An 18,268-nucleotide genomic window follows, 5' to 3' on the forward strand; every position below is an offset into this window, starting at 1 on the left:
TGGGCTGGAGCAGACAGGTCGTCACATCTGTGAGGCTCAGTAAAGAAACAGGGGCTGAGGCAAAACCAGCCCATCCCGAGCATCCCCTGGGCCTGTTCTCCGAGGACAGCTTTCCGCCTCGGTTTTGCTGAATCAAGATTATTCCGTGACAATCCAAGAACCTTTGTCTCCAGCTCTGGCTGACTAATGACTACTGACTAATGACTAACCTGGCTGACTAATGCTGACTATAGATCTAAAAATCCAAACCCACCTTGTTTGGAGGGAAGGAGGGTGAGTCCTGAGATTCCAGAGACCCCGGCTCATCCACAAGCACACGAAGAGGTTCGCTCCACACCCAGAGCCGTGTGCACCCCCCTCCTCCCACCCGAGCACGTCTGCCATCCTTCCACCAAAGAGCCGTCGAGCTGCCTCCCCGGATCAAATCCCAAACCCAGCAGCCTGCTGCCCCGACACTTCCTCGGCGACACACGTAAGACATGCATCCGTCAGACACGCGGAAGTGTCCTGGCCACAGTTCTCCCGCCCGATCTTTCCTGAACGCAGAAAGGACACCTTGGGATAACAGCTGCCCGCTCACATCTGTTCCCCAAGGACTGTGTTTCCATCTTGCTAACATTCTAGCTTTTAAGTTAACATTCAGAGGACACCCTGGCTGTTGCTTGTCGGTAAAAGGCCAAGAGATTTTCAAAGGGAGAGACGGCAGAGCGTGTGTATTTTATTTTGTGACCTCCCTAGAAACACTTCGACACAAACACTTCTACACACAGTGGGCAAACGATCAGTGAGGGAGACCGGCTTGGAGACAGCGAGATGGGAAGGGATCAGCGCATTGCAGGGGACGAGAGGCAGCGGGAGCTGGTCCAGAGGCTACGGAAGGGATGAGCTACCCTCCTGGATCAGAGTGGGTAGAGTGGAGATGACTATTTCCTCTACCCTTCTGGAAGTGGAGAATTTTCCATGCTATTATAAACATTTTCATAATAAAAAGCTGAATAAAAAGGTAGGAAGAGGGAGGTGAGACCGAGCATACAGTTGGTTTCCCATCAATACCCGCTGATGGGCCAGACCTGTGCCGTCCAACACAAATTTAATAAAACTCACATCTTATTTCTGCAGTCACACTAGCCATATTTCAGGCGTCCCACAGTCACTGTTGCTAGTGGCTACCTTCTGAACACTAGAGATGACAGAACATTTCCACCACAGCAGGAAGGATGCGGCAGTACTGTTTAGATGGGTAAGGAAAGGAAGAAATCATGGAGGATTTCCAGATTTCTGGCTTGAGCAACACAGAGAACAGTGATATCATTAACTGAGCTGAGAGGGGCTAGGAGAGAAGCGGGTTTGCCATTGTACTCTCGGACGAGCCGTGTTTTGGATAACTATTACACAGCTAAACAGATGTGAGGCCTGCCACTGGGTGGGCGGGGAGGCCATCCAGGGCTGGAGTTGAAGCCGCTGCCAGGAGCTCACAGACAGCAGCCGGAGCCCGGGGCGAGATGAGGGTCACTCAGAGAAAGAGCAAGGACAGGAAAGGGCTGAGGACAGAGCCCTTGGTCCCCACCGTCAGAGACCAGGGACGGAGGGTGAACCAGGGAGACCGAGTGAGCACGAGAAGCAAGAGAATGTGGAGAGCGCAAGTGGAAACCGGGGTTTCAAGAGGACAGGAGCAGCGCCTCTGACCAACGTGGCTCACAGATTGGGTGAGGGCAGGTCAGAGTGCTGACCGCTGGAGTTGGCGGCACAGAGGTCACAGGTGACCGGGAACAGAGCCAGGTTCGGGGAGACAAGGAAATAAAAGCCAGGAGTGGGTTAAAGCGAGAAGGAGGTAAGAAGCTGTCAACCACGGGTAGAGACAGCTCTTCTGAGGCGTCTGATGCACACGGACACAGACAAACAGGGCAGCGGCCAGACACGATGGGCCCAGGGAGGGACTTCGGCCTTTAAAAACACACAGAGCTAGCGTTAGGGCTTGTCTGTCTGTACGCGGATGGAGATGATCCAGCGGAGAAAGGAAAATTGAAAATGTCAAAGATAGGACCCCGGAGAGCCTGGGCCTGGGTGCATTTTGTGCACGAGGACGGCAGACGAGCACGTGGCGCTGAGCCAGGCGAGCCCGGGAGCTAGCTCGACACTCACTCCCCCATCTCCGCGGCTCTCTGCCCGGCATCCGCCCGGGCCAGTGTCCGTCACCTCATACTCACCCGCTCCACTTTGTCCCTCGTGGTCCAGGGCTCAAACGGACTAATTTCGAAGAGTCGACCTAGCCATCTGGAAAGAGGAATGAACATGGCACATGTGGTGAGCGTCTCTGCTCGATGCTCAAGCCAAGCAAGCACGGGAGGCTGCCGGGGAGCCAGGAAGTCACCGCAGGTTTTTAAAGAAACGAACAAACATCCGAACCTCCTGGCCCCAGTGCCTGGGAGGTCGCCTCGCCTTCCACGCCAACAGCCGCATCACCTCCCTGTGGCTCTCCTAGGCACCCACCAGAGGGACGGTGAATCGGGAAAGCTTACGGTACAGCTGCCTCAGCAACAAGACAAACGCAAAAGATCCAACGTTCAGTGACACCTGTCACATTCAATCAAAGTTAAGCCCCAGACGTTCAAACAGGCTTCCGTCAAGGACACAGGGCGAGCCAGGTGGTATGCAAGATACAAAGCGTGAGCTTAAAAGTAGGGGACCCGAGAGAACCAAAAATCCAAAAGTAAGGAGATGCCTAAGATCTACAGTTCAAATGAGGAAGCCAAGAGAGAACCCGGACAAGAGGGGCCTCCTGCTTCCTCAGCACCATCTCTTCACCCTACTGAAACCCGGGGTCTCCTTATCTGCCACCTGAGTTCCGTCTCACGTGTCTTCAGGACAGGGAGGCCCCTAGGAATTCCTCGGGGCCCCCACTGAGGACTGGAGGCAGAGCTGGGAGCATGTGCTTTGAGCAGCAACCATCCCTACGGCCAGGCCGGCTCTGCTCTTATCTGATTGTCCTAATGGGCCTTTAGGTCAAAAGTCATCAAACCCAGGGTTCCGCAGCTTTTTAAAAACCTGAAAAACATCATCCCAAAGGGAGGTATAAAAAAATGAAAAAGGAAGCTGAAGATAGGTCAGAAATTCTCCAGGAACATAGCAAGCCTCAGAACCTGTTCCAATGGCAAAAAAAAGGCCACTTCGCTGGCTTACAAAAACGAAACAAAACACACCGCCTACAATCCTCTGCTCCGGTCCTACGCTAACAGATCACCTCCAGTCTGTATTTTTGGGTCCTCAGGGGCCACGCCATGGGCATACGCAGCTCCAGGAGAAGCCTCAGGCGTAGGCACAACCACGAAAGCAGCTCCCTGCAAACTGGCTGATACCCCTCCACTGCCCCGAGGCCCCCACCACAAATGACCTCACCGCTAGCCCCAGTGCATGCCCTTTTGTCTTTATCTTACCTGACTTTTCTACAGCATTTCATTCCATAAACATTAACAAAAGGCCTACTGTGTGCCTAACACCGTTCTAGGTGCTGAAGACACAGATGTGAACAAAATAGCAAAGCTCCTCTCCTTAAACGGCATTCCCTCCTTAAAGCGTGCCCTTTCCTTTGGTGCCCAGGAGGCCAAAGTCTCTCCCTTCCCCGCTTGAGCCTCTGGTTACTCTCTTCCGGCCCCCCTGACAAACTGCTCTTGCTCCGCTGGTCCTTTAAACGGAGATACTCCTCAGCCCTGCTCTTCCACTCAGTCCCCACTCTGCCCCGCTCGCCTCGGAGTCGCGCGAGTGTTAAATGAGATGAAGAAGGCAGCCTGAAAGACGGAACACTCCCAATAAACATTACCATCACACTGCCTTCTAACTGTCATCTCTCTGATACTTCTGTTAGGCCAGAAGCTTTTTTGAGGGTTTACTGTAACATCCTGAGTGCCTGGTACATTGCCTAAGACACAGCTGGCAACAAGAAATGTTTGTTGAATCACTGAATGACCAAACGAATGAAGAAGTGAGCTGCCGTGCTGCTTCATCAGTCAGTCTCTGGCAAACTGGATGTGAAAGTCTCCCTGACCAGGACCTCAGTGTGTGATCATTCCAAGATGCTAAACCTACAGAGGGGAGAAGTGAAGCAAGAAGCAGGAAGAGCAAATAAGGCAACTGCAGGAAGCGGCTGAACTGACCTGTCTCCTTTCCCCAACCCCGGGATCAGACTGCCTTAATGAAGGAGGGGCCCTTTCCCCTCCTGGGTGAGTGGATGAAACAGAGGGAAACTTGATTGCTCCTTCACATGACCTGCCAAGCAAGACGCTGCCAATTAAACCCAGTGGCTTCTAACAGGAGAATCTGAAGACCTGCAGATTCAACCTTCCAACACAGTGTTTTTCTCACCCACAAATCAACATTCCCTTTCTTAGACTCCTCTGGCTCTTTCCTAGATGACTGTCAAGATAACAGAAGCACCTCCTGGTTAGAGATTCCCAGATTTCACCGCAATGGACGTACTCCCTCTAACCCCTGGGTGGGAGCATTACAAACGAAGTCTCTAGTTAGCTCTTTTCTAGAAGGCACAAAAAGTAGCGCTTTACTTACCGATAGACAAAATGTGGCAAAGGGTATGCCAGGAAGGGTCTGTGAGCCACGGCAAAGATGTACTGCACCAGGTCAAAGAGGACGTACCGACTGGGCCTACAAACAGAAAATTCACACTTCTTCAGATTATTTGCTCCTCACAAACTTTCGTTCTTAGTTTTACAAAATAACATCTTTCTTATGAAAAAGGAAACACATACGCACTATAGGAAATACAGATTAGCACAAAGAAAAACCACCCACCAAAGATGAAGTTAATAAACTTAATATAATAATAATAAACTTAACTTCTCATCCGCTTATATTTAAATTTAATTTAATTTATTTAAAAATTTCATTTATTTATTTATTTTTATTTATTTTTTGGCTGCATTAGGTCTTCGTTGCTGCGTGTGGTCTTTCTCTAGTTGCAGCGAGCGGGGGCCACTCTTCATTGCAGTGCGCGGGCTTCTCATTGCAGTGGCTTCTCTTGTTGCAGAGCACAGGCTCTAGGTGTAGGCTTCAGTAGCTGTGGCACACGGGCTTAGTTGCTCCGCGGCATGTGGGATCTTCCTGGACCAGTGATCGAACCCGTGTCCCCTGCATTGGCAGGTGGATTCCTCACCACTGAGCCACCAGGGAAGTCCCTCATCTCCTTATACATTTTTTGCTTTTATAAATATAAGATCACACAGGTCATCATATTCTGTAAAGTCTTTTTCATTTAACGTTAAATCCCAATCACCTTTCTGTGTCACTAAACATTCTAGTGCATGCTTAATGGTTGCCCGTATTGTACTGCAGGTAATCATAATTATTTTATCACCAATTCTCAGGTTTTGGATATTTAAGCTACTAAAAATATTTTTCTTTTTTAAAATAATGTTTTAATGAACATTCTTGTTGCAAATATTTCTATATATCCATAATTGTGTATCTGTAATATATTCCAGAAATAGAACTAGCTCAAAGTATATTTTGACATTTTAAGGCTTTTATCAAACCCCTTCCAAAGAGGTTATATCAACTTAATAGAAAATGCTAGTAGTCCCCTCACCAAAAATGAGCTTAGTCATAAAAAAATGAGCAAACAAAATTTTGTCCATCTGCCAGGTAGAAAAAGGTACCTCAACATTTTAATTAGCATTACTTTAATATTAGAGATTAAATTTTTTCTTCATATATTTTTGGCCATTTACATTTATTGCTTTTCTCTCTTTTCTCCTGGAGTCTTTCTATAAGAATGGTTTGTAAAAATTTTTATATTTTAATGATATAGTTGGAAATGTCTTTTATTGTTTATATTACTGCCTTTTAATGTTTAATTGTCTTGTGGCATACAGAAGTTTAAACAGTTCATTTAATCAAAACTACTGACTACTTTTACTTCACTGTTTGCTTTTATGTTTAGAAAATCCCTCTATAGTCACTAGTGACATAAATAAATGTCCACATATTTATTCTAATGCTTTGTTTTTTTACCCAGAAAATAAGTCATCCTGCCATGTATTTTTGTACTGATATAGGATAAAGATGTTATCAACATTTACTGAAAAATCTACCCTTTCCCCAAATTTTGAAATATCACCCTTATCACACTCTATTCTTACATATATTTGAGACTGTTTCTGGACTTCCTGTTCTATTCCACCGATCTGAATAGTTCTGTACCAGTATAACCTAGCTTTAGTAACTATTATTGCTTATAATACACTTTGATATCTCTTCACCCATTTCTTAATCTCTTTGCCTTAGAAAGCCTGTGACAGCTGAGAGCTGAATTAAGGCAATTCTGTGAGAACCTCATCATTCTGACATTTTCACCAAAAAAAACCCACCCCAAAACAAAAAAAAAACAAAAAAGAAGAAGAAAATGTCAGCTAGAGGAACTACCAGACAAAGCCCTCAGATAGCTTCCTTCAAGTTCCAGAAATCACCGCATATAATACATGCTATGCCAAAGAACAACTGCAATCCTCATGATGACAAGCAATACTGGTATCTTGGGCAAACTGACTATGTCATACACTTGCTCTTCAGCTCTTCTAAAGCCCTTTGTGTTCCATTAACTGTGACTCAAAGACTGGTCTATGTGCCCCTGCTCAGAGAAAGGTACACTGAAGGCCGTGTCCTTCCCAGCTTAGATTTCATGGTTCCATACTGTAGTCATTCCTCTGCAAATATCCTCAGCAAAACCTTGTCCCCAGCACCTCTCCACTATCCTAGCACAGCAAAACCCCTTCTCGGGTTAATCCAAGTATCTGCCTTCTTTGTGCCTGAACCCCCAGCAAGACACAGTTGCAGAGAAAACAGCCCTGGGCTAACTGGCTTCCCCTTACATTTCTGATCATGAATTTCAAGGGGAAGGCTCAGCTCTGCTTTGCAGTCCTACTGTGCGCTCCCAGGAGTGCTCTTTTCCCCTTCTCTCAGGGAGCGCTTCCTATCTTCTTCTCCATCCTCAAATTGTCCATATACCTCTCTCACCCACCCCATCCTGCCTTTTAGCTGATGATCTTGTCTTTTCATCTTTTTCTTAATGATGTCTCATGAAGTACAGAAGTTTTTAATTTCAGCGAAGTGTAATTTATCCATTGTTTTCTTTGATGGAGTATGCTTTTGATGTCGTATCTACAAAATCTTTGCCTAACCCCAGGTCTAGAAGATTTTTAAACGTTTCTTCCAAAAGTTTTATAGTTTAACCCTTACGGTTAGGTCTTGGATCTATGTTAATTTTTTGATGTCTGCTGTGAAATCAGAATCTATGTTCATCCTTTTGCGTGTGGATAGTACCATTGTTGAAAAGATTATCATTTCCCCATTGCAATATCATGGCACCTCTGACAAAAATCTATCGTCCATAAACATAAAGGCTGATTTCTAGACTCTCAATTCTGTTTAATTGACTTCTTTGTCTATTCTTATGCCAGTACCACATTGTCTCTATAATTATAGCTTTCAAGTAAGTTTTGAAATTGGAAAGCTTAAGTGCTCCAACTTTATTTTTCTTTGTCAAAATGGTTTTGGCTATTGTGGGTCTTTTGCATTTCCGTATAAATTTAGAATCAATTTGTCAATTTCTGCAAAAAAGCATGGTCAAATTTTGATAAGATCGAGTTGAATATACAGATCAATTGGGGGAAAATTGCCATTTTAACAATATTGACTCTTCCAACCCATGAACATGAAATGTCTTTCCATTTACTTAGGTCTTCCTTCATTTTCCTCCTCAATGTTAGGTGATTTTCAGCATGTAAGTCTTGTATTTCTTTTGTTAAATTTATACCTAAGTATTTTATTTTTTGATGCTACTGTGAATAAAATTATTTTCTTTATTTTATTTTCAGACTGTTCATTTGCTAATATATGGAAATTGATCTTTATATATTGACATTGTGCCTTGTAACCTTGCTGAACTTGTTTACTGGTTCTCAGTTTTGTGTATGTAGTGTGTATCAATAGATATTTAATGGACGCTTGATAAAATGGACCAACATCATGTAACTAATAACTACAAGAAAACTACGGGCAAAATGAAAGCCATGCCTCTGCCTTAGCCTCAGGGAAATAAACCAAGTTTTCCCTGGGGCTGAACAGAAGTGTGCACACACATCTACAATGTTGCGAGGAAAAATGCCTACACTGCCCTGTGTATCTTACTTTTCCCATCACTGTGTCAGATAAGTATGACCTACTGCCGCCTGGCACAGAGGCTGGACTGGCTGGGCAAAGGTAAAGAGGACAATGGCTAACTCATCCCAGAGCATCTCCACTGAGCAGTAAGCAAAGTCTATAAAACCATTTCTGCTCCTCTATTCCTTGGAATCCTGGTCTAAATATCTCTTGACTAGAACCTGGTATCTTTTGAGCCTAGTGTTTTATGGAAACCGTGCTGAACACTTTTTTTGTAAATTTTCCTAGAGTATATAACTGATTACACACTAATGTACTAAATTGGGAACTCAGGGAGACATACATCTTCCAGCAGCTGGTTGACATGGAAACACAATACAGAGTTTTTTGCACTGAAAAAAAACTTTACTAAACTAAATCTATAGTGATAGTGAAATGTGACAATATATGAATCCATAATGCTGGGAAAATATACCATGTCTCCTGGCTTGGAGAGAAGAATGTCTTTTCTCAAGAAGCAAGTAGGATTCTGGGCCAATTATTAGGTGAATTTGGTACTTTTCCACTGGGCAGATTGAGTCCTAGTGTTTTGTTTTGTTTTTTTAATTTATTTTATTTTAATTTATTTATTTTTGGCTGCGTTCGGACTTCGTTGCTGTGTGTGGGCTTTTCTCTAGTTGCGGTGAGTGGGGGCTACTCTTCATTGCTGTGTGCGGGCTTCTCGTTGCAGTGGCTTCTCTTGTGGCGGAGCACGGGCTCTAGGCGCGTGGGCTTCAGTAGCTGTGGCTCAGGGGCTCTAGAGTGCAGGCTCAGTAGTTGTGGCGCACGGGCTTTACTGCTCCACGGCATGTGGGATCTTCCTGGACCAGGGCTCGAACCTGTGTCCCCTGCACTGGCAGGCGGATTCTTAACCACTGCGCCACCAGGGAAGCCCGGGTCTTAGTGTTTTAGTTTTAATTAATTCAGTAAAAAGGTCCTAAACCTAGCTGTGAGATGATTGAATAATTTCAGGTAAGTCCCATAGCTTAACTGTGCCCCATTTTTCCTGAGAGCGAACTTCAACAAAGAGAGCATATAACAAATGATCAGTCTTGCAAAGCCCTAGAAACTGTGCCCTAAGCCAGCCATTTCCAACCTTTTGGGGCATCGTGATGATCTAGCAAAATTCATTTGATTTTGCAACTGTACTTATTCCCTAAAAGTGTTTCGTTTGATTATCCTTTGATAGATTAAAAACATCACTGGAGTAGCACAAAACCATCCTTGGGAGTCACTGGACTATGGCTACATAACAGTCTAGGGCAGGGGTTCTCAGACTTTGGTGACAGAAGAATCATTTACTCAAGCGGACTCCTAGGTTCCCTCAATTCGGACTTAATATAAGCATTCAGGAGCTTCTGATAATGATGGCCTTTGGATGGTTCTTTGAGATATACTGGCCTCAGGGCCAAGACAGTAAGGTTTCTGGAATAAATATCATCCAAGAAAGACACTGAAACATGTAACCAACAGACCTGTGAGCAACAGGTTTAGAAATCATTGTTGTTGTAAATCACGGTTCTTTCATTTTAACAGGCTGCGCTATTTTAAAGTCAAACTCCAGCCACCTACCCAACAAAGGCAAAAGTTTTCCCTCTGGCATCTGGATCCTTAATTGCATTAATAATTCCTTTGGTGACATCCACAATCTACAAGAAATTATAACACATGTTTAAGTAACTGTTGAAAGAGAGAGAAACAGAGAGAGATGGGGGAGAGAAAGGAAGAAAGAGAGGAGGGGAGGGAGGAAGGAAGGACAGCAGGCCACATGGATCACAACAACAGAATGATAAGATTAAGATGACGTCATTGTCTGTTTTCAGAACTCTCCTAAAAGAACCCACATCTCAAGAGCTCAAATAACGTCCACATGGGAGGGTCATCTGAATACCTTCTCCAGTCGGAGCGCGTTAGCTTGGCGGGCATCCAGGCCTCCCCCACCGGCTCCAACCTCACCCCCTCCTCCTCCTCCTCTCCCTGTCACTGTGCTATCACAAAGCATTAGTCCAAACCACACGGAACTGCCAATATTCTACCATTTTGACTTTTAAAAATAATAATAATCTTACATGATTTCAGACCCCGTGGTTTTCACTAGGGGTGATTTTGGCCCCCAAGGGACATTGGCAAATGCCTGGAGGCAGTTTCAGTTGTCACAGCTTGGGGAGTGCTACTGCCACCTGGTGGCTGGAGGCCAGGAATGCGGCCACACATTCCACAGCAGCCGCCACGGCAAAGCGTTACCGGCCCAGGAAGTCCACAGTGCCCCAGCTGAGAGACCCTGGTTCAACACAACGTGGACTCCGACATGCTCTCTCACCTCTGGGCCCCTGTACACACCGCTCCCTCTGCATGTGAATCATCTTTAGGGTCTCATGTAAGATGTCCTTTCCTTGGAGGCCTTCCCTGACCCTCAAGTCTGGAGTAGGTGTCCTCTGACATATTTACGTAAAACCCTCTCCTGTCACAGCACTTATCACGCTGCATGACAATTGTTTTGCTGACCTGCCTCTGACCATCTTGAGGACAGCAACGTGTGTCTGTGTCATTAGCATCTCAATATTCCCAGTGACGTGCAGTGTGCCTAGCACATTAAGGGCTCAATACAGTTTTCTTAAATGAATGAACAAGTGAAGACAGAGAATACATGTACCTCTTAGGTAAACTGAGAGGCAACCAGTCAAAGCAAGCTGACAAAGATGAAAATGATGGAATTACAGGATTAGGATAAAACTGGAAAACTGATCACCTGACTCCTGAAGTCAGAGAAAGCTCCTTTATCCAGGGTACTTACATATACTGGTTGTTTCACTGTCTTCTTGCCCAAGGAAATAAGAGGGACACCACCAAACCATCGAATACCTGGCGGAAGAAAGACAACATTCTTCGAAGGCCTAGGCTGCCTGAAGACCCACACATCTCCAGGTGCCCCAAGCTGGAATAACCATTTTGCGTAGTAAAAGTAAGGAAATAAATGCAGCTGACTCTGAGGCAGCTAATGGTCCTACAAGGGACAGCCATTTGTTTTTCACACAACAAACATAGAAAGTAAAAGGGCCAAATACTAAGGGACACAAAGAACAAGGGAAAGTAGTCAGGTGGCTTGTCTACCTGTCTTCCACTCTGCAGTGCTAAGCGCATGGCCACTCCCAAGACTGCACTCTACCTGCACCCTATTCTAATCAACAGATCAACAATAAAACTAACCCAGAGAAAGATGCAGGTGAAAATAGGAATTTAGTGTATGATGAACGCAGTACCACAGATACGTAGAGAATGGAAGTATTTAATAGATGACGCTGAGATAATCATTCTACTCTCTGAAGGAAAAAAACAAAAAAGAAATGGCTCACATCTTGCCATAAGCCAAAACAAAATCCCAAGTGGCTTAAATGTAAAGGTAAAAAAAGATTTTCTTAAAAAAACTTTCTTTTTTTTTTTTGGCCACGCCATGTGGATTCTGGGATCTTAGTTCCCAGACAAGGGATTGAACCTGTGCCCCCTGCAGTGGAAGCGTGGAGTCCCCACCACTGGACCACCAGGGAAGTCCCTTAAAAAAAACTTTTAAAAGTAGAAATTATTTATAAGAGCATCCAAAAGAACAAAATACTTAGGGAGAGACTAAACCAAGTTGGTTAAAGACTTGCACACTGAAAACTACAAAACATTGCTGAAAGAAATTTAAAAAGACACAAATGGAAAGACATCCCACGTTCGTGGATTGGAAAACTTAATATTGTCAAGATGTCAGTACTACCCAAAGCAGCCTACAGCTTTAATGCAATCCCTATCCAAATCCCAATGGCGTTTTTGGCAGAAAGACAGGAAATTCCATTCTAAAATTCATATGGAATATTAAGACATCCCAAATGGCCAAAACAATCTTGAAAAAGAAAAGAAAAAGAGTTGGAGGTTTCACACTTCCTGATTTCAAAACTTACTGCAAAGCTACAGTAATCAGAACAGTGTGTAGTGATCAAAACAGTGGCATAACGACAGACATAGACCAATGGAATGGAATAGAGAGATATAATCATTGCACATCTGGCCAAAAAATTTTTGACAAGGTGCCAGCACCATTCAAAGGAGAAATGATAGTCTTTTCAACAAATGATGTTGGGAAAACTGAATATCCACAGGCTAAAGAATGAAAGTGAACATTACCTCACACCATACACAAAAATTAACTCAAAATGGATCTAAGAGCTAAAAGTACAAAACCCTTAGAAGAAAACACAGGGGAAAAGCTTCATGACAACGGATTTAGCAATGACTTCTTGGCTAGGACACCAAAAGCATAGGCAACAAAAGTAAAAATAGATAAACTGAACTACATCAGAATTAAAAACTTCTGTGAAACAAAGGACACAATTAACAGTGTAAAAATGCAACCTATAGAATGAGAGAAAATGTTTGCAAATCATATGTCTGATAGGAAGGGGGTTACTATCCAAAATGTATAAAGAACTCCTATAATTCAACAATAACAAAGAACCACCCAATTAAAATATGAGCAAAGGACATGAATAGACATTTCTCCAAATAAGATATACAAATGGACAACAAGCACGTGAAAAGATGCTCAACATCGCTAATCATTAGGGCAAAACCATCAGATATTACCTCATACCCATTAGGATGGCTACTATCAAAAACCAGAAAATAACAAGTCGTTGACGGGGATATGGAAAAATTGGAACTTGTGCACTGTTGGTGGAAATGTAAAATGGTACAGACATTAAGGAAAAACACATGGTAGTTCCAAAAATTAAAAATAGAACGATATGCTCCAGCATTTTCACTTCTGGATATACATCCCAAAGAACTGAAAGTAGAGTCTCAAAGAGATATTTGTACACCCGTGTCCATCAGCATTAATCAGATAAAATAATGCAAAGGTGGAAGCAACCCAAGTGTCCACTGACAGATGAATGGATAAACAAAATGTGGTCTATACATACAATGGATTATTATTCAGCTTAAAAGGAAGGAAATCCTGTCACATGCTACAACATGGATGGACCTTGAAGACATTATACTAAGTGAAATAAGCTAGTCACAAAAAAGACAAACTGTCTGATTCCACTTATATGAAGTACCTAGAGTAGTCAAATTCATCGACAGAAAGTAGAATGGTGTTGCCAGGGGCTGGGGGGAGGGGGGAATGGGAAGTTTTTTGATGGATACAGAGCTTCAGTTTTGCATGATGAGAAGAGTTCTGGAGATTGTTTGCAGTACAACGTGAATACACATAACGGTACTGAACTGTACACTTAGAAATGGTTAAGACTGTGTGGTCTGCTCGGGCTGCCACAATAAAATACCACAGACTGAGTGGCTTATTTCAACAAGAGAAATTTATTTTCTCATAGCTCTGGACGCAGGAAAATCCAAGATCAAGGTATCGGCTGATCTGGTTTCTGGTGAGAGCGCTCCTCCTGGCTTACAGGCAGCCGGCTACGTTCTCCCATGGCTTTTCCTCAGCGCACACAGGGAGGGAGAGGATGATCTCTCTCTTCCTCTTTTCCTAAGGCCACTAATCCTGTGGGTTAGGACCCCACTCTTATGACCTATCACATGTGTCTGACAAAATAGGATGCTACCTCTTTGTCTTTCAAAACCAACACCTAAGTGACTTGGAAAACAGACTGAAAGTGAGGCAGCACTAAGAAAAGCGGGGCTTCGTAGGCCAAGTACAAATGAGGCACTGACCCCATGCCAGGTGCTGTAACATAAGCTAGCTACTCCATTAACCAGCACACTGGTCCTCAGGGGGACATCATCATGTTCATCTTAACAGATGAAGAAGCTGCGGTATTCAAAGACCTGCCAGAGTCCCAGAGCTGGTCAGTCCCAGGACCCAATTCATAGTCAGGTCTCGAACTCCCAAGTCCAGGCTCCTTCCAGGCATCTAAGCTGCTTCTTTTGATACAGAGTGACGAAGATCAAGAGAGGGACCATGCTGACTGGAAAAAGAGAACCTTTGGGGAGAAAAGGGCAACTCGAGGAGAAAAAAATTCAACCTCCATCTTCCAGCCAGAGAACATGGTTTGCTTGTGATTAACTTCAACCTGGTTAACCAGCATTCCCCCTCCTACTGTTAAGGAAAAAGACCTACTTGCAAAATAATTGAGGAATCTATCCTCTCTTCCAAAGATGTCCGATGGCTTTATGATGGTAGCTTCTGGAAATGCGTCTCTCACTTCTTTCTCTCCAGCAGCCTTAACAACCAAACACAACAGTTCTGCGGTGAGTTAACGAAGCTCCCACTCCTTCCACTACGGGGACGCTACGCATATTTCAAGGTCGTGCTTCCTCCAGGTTAAGGGAATCATATTATTCATAACACTCAGGTACAGTCACCCCCCGCCCCCGCCCTTATATTCAGTTTCGCTTTCCACAATTTCAGTTACCCACGGTCAACTGCGGTCCAAAAATATTAAACAGAAAATTCCAGAAATAATTCGTAAGTTTTAAATTGTGTGCTGTTCTGAGCGGCGTGATGAAATCTCATGTCATCCTGCTCAGGCCTGCTGGCACGTGAATCTCACATCGTCACAAGAAGGGGGAGTACAATCAGCAGATACTGAGTGAGAGAATGGGGGGCCATCCATGAAACATTCATAAACATTCATGAAATTTTTATTATAGTCTATTGTTATAGCTGTTTACTTTATTAGTAGTTATTGTTGTTAGTCTCTTACTGTACCTAATTCATACACGAAGCTTTATCACAGGTATGTGCATATAGGAAAAAGCAAAGTATATATGGGGTTTGGTACCATCTTCGGTGTCAGGCATCCACTGGGGGATTTGGAATACATTCCTCATGGTAAGGAGGAGACAAGTCTACACGGAAATTTTTTAAAAAATACTAACACATAAAAACGCTCCACCTCTTATAGCTCTTGCTGGGTTTCTTCCCATATTTATTCTAAGGAAGTTTATGTGGAAGAAGAAAGAAGAAAAATCAGAGTAGACTCACTTCCTAGACAAGGTGCAGATACCAGCACCTGGTTCAGCCATCCTGCCTACCCGCACCCGCTGGGGGTGACATCAGAGCCCCGGTGGACTTGGACCTCCGTTTCTTGAGCTTCTCAACTCCAGGGACCTCGTCTTCACCCCACTTCAGCCACTCTCCACTTGGAGGCCTCAGACCAGAACAACCCAAGTGCCCCTCCTCTGAGCCCTACATGAAGACGTGCCGCTTTCAGAGGACCAGCTCCTGGACCGCCAGCCTGTTCTCTGCTCCTCTGCTCCTGAGATGTGTTCCTTCAGCTTCTCGGGGACCCCATTCCACTGGGTCTGCCCTCCTCCACACCAATCCCTCCGAACGTCCCTTGCCCCACATTAGATTCCATGGCCCAACTTGTCCATCACTCTCTTAGCGATACTGTAGACTACCTGTCCCCTTGTCCTCTACTCCACCCACCAGGCAAAATCCCAGTCCTGGAAGAACCCACTAGCCTCCTTCTTTAAGCCATGCACTCCTGCTGCCTTCAGAGCTACAGGAAAATAAACAAGTACAAATCATCAATTGGTAACACATAAATTCCTGTCCCCAGTTTTAACCGGGCTCGTAACATTTCCCAGAAATAGGGTTTCCTTCTAACTAGTTTACATTTCCAGTTGACAAATTTCAAACCTTTTCTGTTCTATTCAGATTTCTCCCTTACTTTCCCCTCTTCCTTCCAGTAAATGACTTCATCTTCTAATTCAAGGAGAAAGTACAGCAGCAGAGAAAAACCACCTGGTGTTCCCAGTGCTGAATCTACAAAGCCAGGGGCACGAAGCAACATTCTCTCCTCCTTCCTGACCAGAGTGGAGGAACTCACCTCCTGTCACTTTCTCAGAAACCTGCCCATTACTCCAGCCTACACATCTGCAGTCAGGCTCCCCTTACCTGCACCTTCCCACCAGCTTTCAACGTCAAGGTCGTCTACCTTAAAAGAAAAAAGAAATTCCAACTCCACATGCCCCTCCAGCCTCCTGCCCCCTCCTTCCTCTTAGTAAACCACCTGAGAACAGTGCTGTCTTACTGTCCCTGCTGCCTCCGCCCCTGCCTGCTCTTCACTCACTGCTGCCCCGACACCTGCTCAAACTGCTCTTGATAAGCCCACCGAGGACCTGCGGTGTAGACCCCGGCTGACCCTGCAGCTCTGACTCACCTCTTCATCTTCCCCCTGCTTCTGTAACCTCAGACTCTCCTGGCGTCCCTCCTGCCCCTCCGTCCGCCCTGCTCAGTCCTCTTGTTTGCTTTTTGCAGGAGCACCCTTCTCCTCGTCCCCCACACCCCCCGTCAGTGCTCCTCTGGGTGCTGTCCAGAGCTCTCTGCTCTCGATTCATTCCCATGAGGCCACCTGGTCCCCTCGTGTTGCTTCAATTAACAACAAACAGTGGGGACTCCCACGTTCATATCCCCAGCCACGCTCTTTCTTCGGAGCTCCAGGATCTTAAACCCCATTCTCCACTGGGACCTGGCTGACTGACATGCACTTGAGCTGCAACCTGAGTCCAAAACTGGATCATCCTCTTCCATTCTCCACAAATAACGCCTCTCAACTTGTGCTACACGCTGGGACTACACAGGGGGACGTGTAAACACTGATGTCCGAGTTCTACCCCCAGAGCCGCTATTTCCGTTGGTCTGGGTGCCCTGGGCATCAGGATTGTTCAGTCCCCTCCATGATTCTAATGGGCCACTAAGGCTGAGAACCCCGCCCCCAGCACCCGGTCCTTCTCAAGGGTTCCTCGTTTTGTTCAACAGGAGCGCCATCCACGCAGGGGTTTAAGCCTGCGGGCTGGGCACCGCCAACCCCTCCCTCACCCTCACCACTGACTACCGCACCTCCGCCCCCTCCAAACAACTGCGAATGCGGGTGATTCTCTGAAAGCTAGGGCAGAGGCAGGCACGGGCTTCACTCTCTCACTCCCTCTCCCTCGCTCTCATACAGAGAATAGTGTGTACGCTGATTTATGACTTATAGTAAGCCTTACGTTAAGTACGGTAATGACGGTGAGCAGGCCTGTAAAATTTTTAAAAAGTATTAATTTTGACTTCAGGTTAAATCGTTGCTACTTAAAAGTGTAACTACTGATATATGAATTCCAGCAATAGTATGAAAACCAGCTTATCACAGAACGCTTTGAAATCCCGAGTCAGGTGTTCTGCACCAATTCCTATTTTCCTTCCAGGAACTTTGGTTTTGAGGATGTTTCTGGAAAGATTCCCCTAGTGCATCCCCTAGTGCAACACCTAGTGCATCTGGAATTGTTTCCCTCAATGGACTAGAAACTAGATGTGGGCTAAGACCATGTGTGTTTTATTTACCCTGTATCCCCAGCGCCTACTACAACATGGAGCACACAGTAGGTGCTTAACAAATAATCTGGTCAATTAAAGAATGCAGTGGAACCAAAAGCTGGAGCCGGTGTCAAGGGACTCTGCGGTCCTTATCAATCTGACCCAAAGCAGGCTCCTTACGGCAGGAACCAACTGCTGAAGGCATTCCCGGGCACCACAATCCCTACTGAGTCCCTGATGATAAAACACTGCAGGTTACAGACCGACTCCAAACCAGGCTGCTCAATCCCTAGGCACGATCTGGACCGCAGTGGGGTTTCTGGGAGTCCAAGAAGGCTGACTACAATGTGAACAGCCATTTTCCCTGGCAAATACTTATCCTGTCACCCCCAGCCTTCACATTACCCCTCCAAGCATGGCATAAGATCATGACTATGCAAGGGGTCAGAGAAAGAAGGATGGTCCTTTAGCTTTGGTGGCTGACACAGGTATGACTCTTATGCAGGAAGCATACTCTACCTTTTGTGTTTACTCTGTAATTCTATGATGTGCCAAGAAACTTTACACCCTGGAGGGTGGGTAATAGTATGATCGACCCATCTTTGAGGCCGCTTAGCACAGTTCCCTGCAAACAGCAGGCACTCAGCTACAACTCAGCCACACGACAATCACATCCTGGATATGGAGAATCAGAAATCCCCCTTGATTCTGGGTACATCAGTGAGAAACCTTTCTCACTTAAACTCACGTTTCCAA

General features: G+C 45.2%; 1 protein-coding gene across 1 annotated transcript in view; it reads right to left on the minus strand.

The window, feature by feature from the left end:
• NDUFA9 (NADH:ubiquinone oxidoreductase subunit A9) overlaps positions 1 to 18,268 on the minus strand; it is a 31,333-nt gene that overhangs the window by 2,161 nt on the left and 10,904 nt on the right. Inside the window, exons 6-10 of the mRNA XM_030834671.3 lie at positions 14,327 to 14,429; positions 11,003 to 11,070; positions 9,781 to 9,857; positions 4,561 to 4,656; positions 2,208 to 2,274 (exon numbers count right to left, since the gene is read on the minus strand). Coding sequence (XP_030690531.1) covers positions 2,208 to 2,274; positions 4,561 to 4,656; positions 9,781 to 9,857; positions 11,003 to 11,070; positions 14,327 to 14,429 — 411 coding nt within the window. The remainder of the gene's footprint in view (positions 1 to 2,207; positions 2,275 to 4,560; positions 4,657 to 9,780; positions 9,858 to 11,002; positions 11,071 to 14,326; positions 14,430 to 18,268) is intronic.

The sequence above is a fragment of the Globicephala melas genome, chromosome 10 (genome assembly GCF_963455315.2).
Source record: "Globicephala melas chromosome 10, mGloMel1.2, whole genome shotgun sequence".
NCBI lineage: Eukaryota > Metazoa > Chordata > Mammalia > Artiodactyla > Delphinidae > Globicephala > Globicephala melas.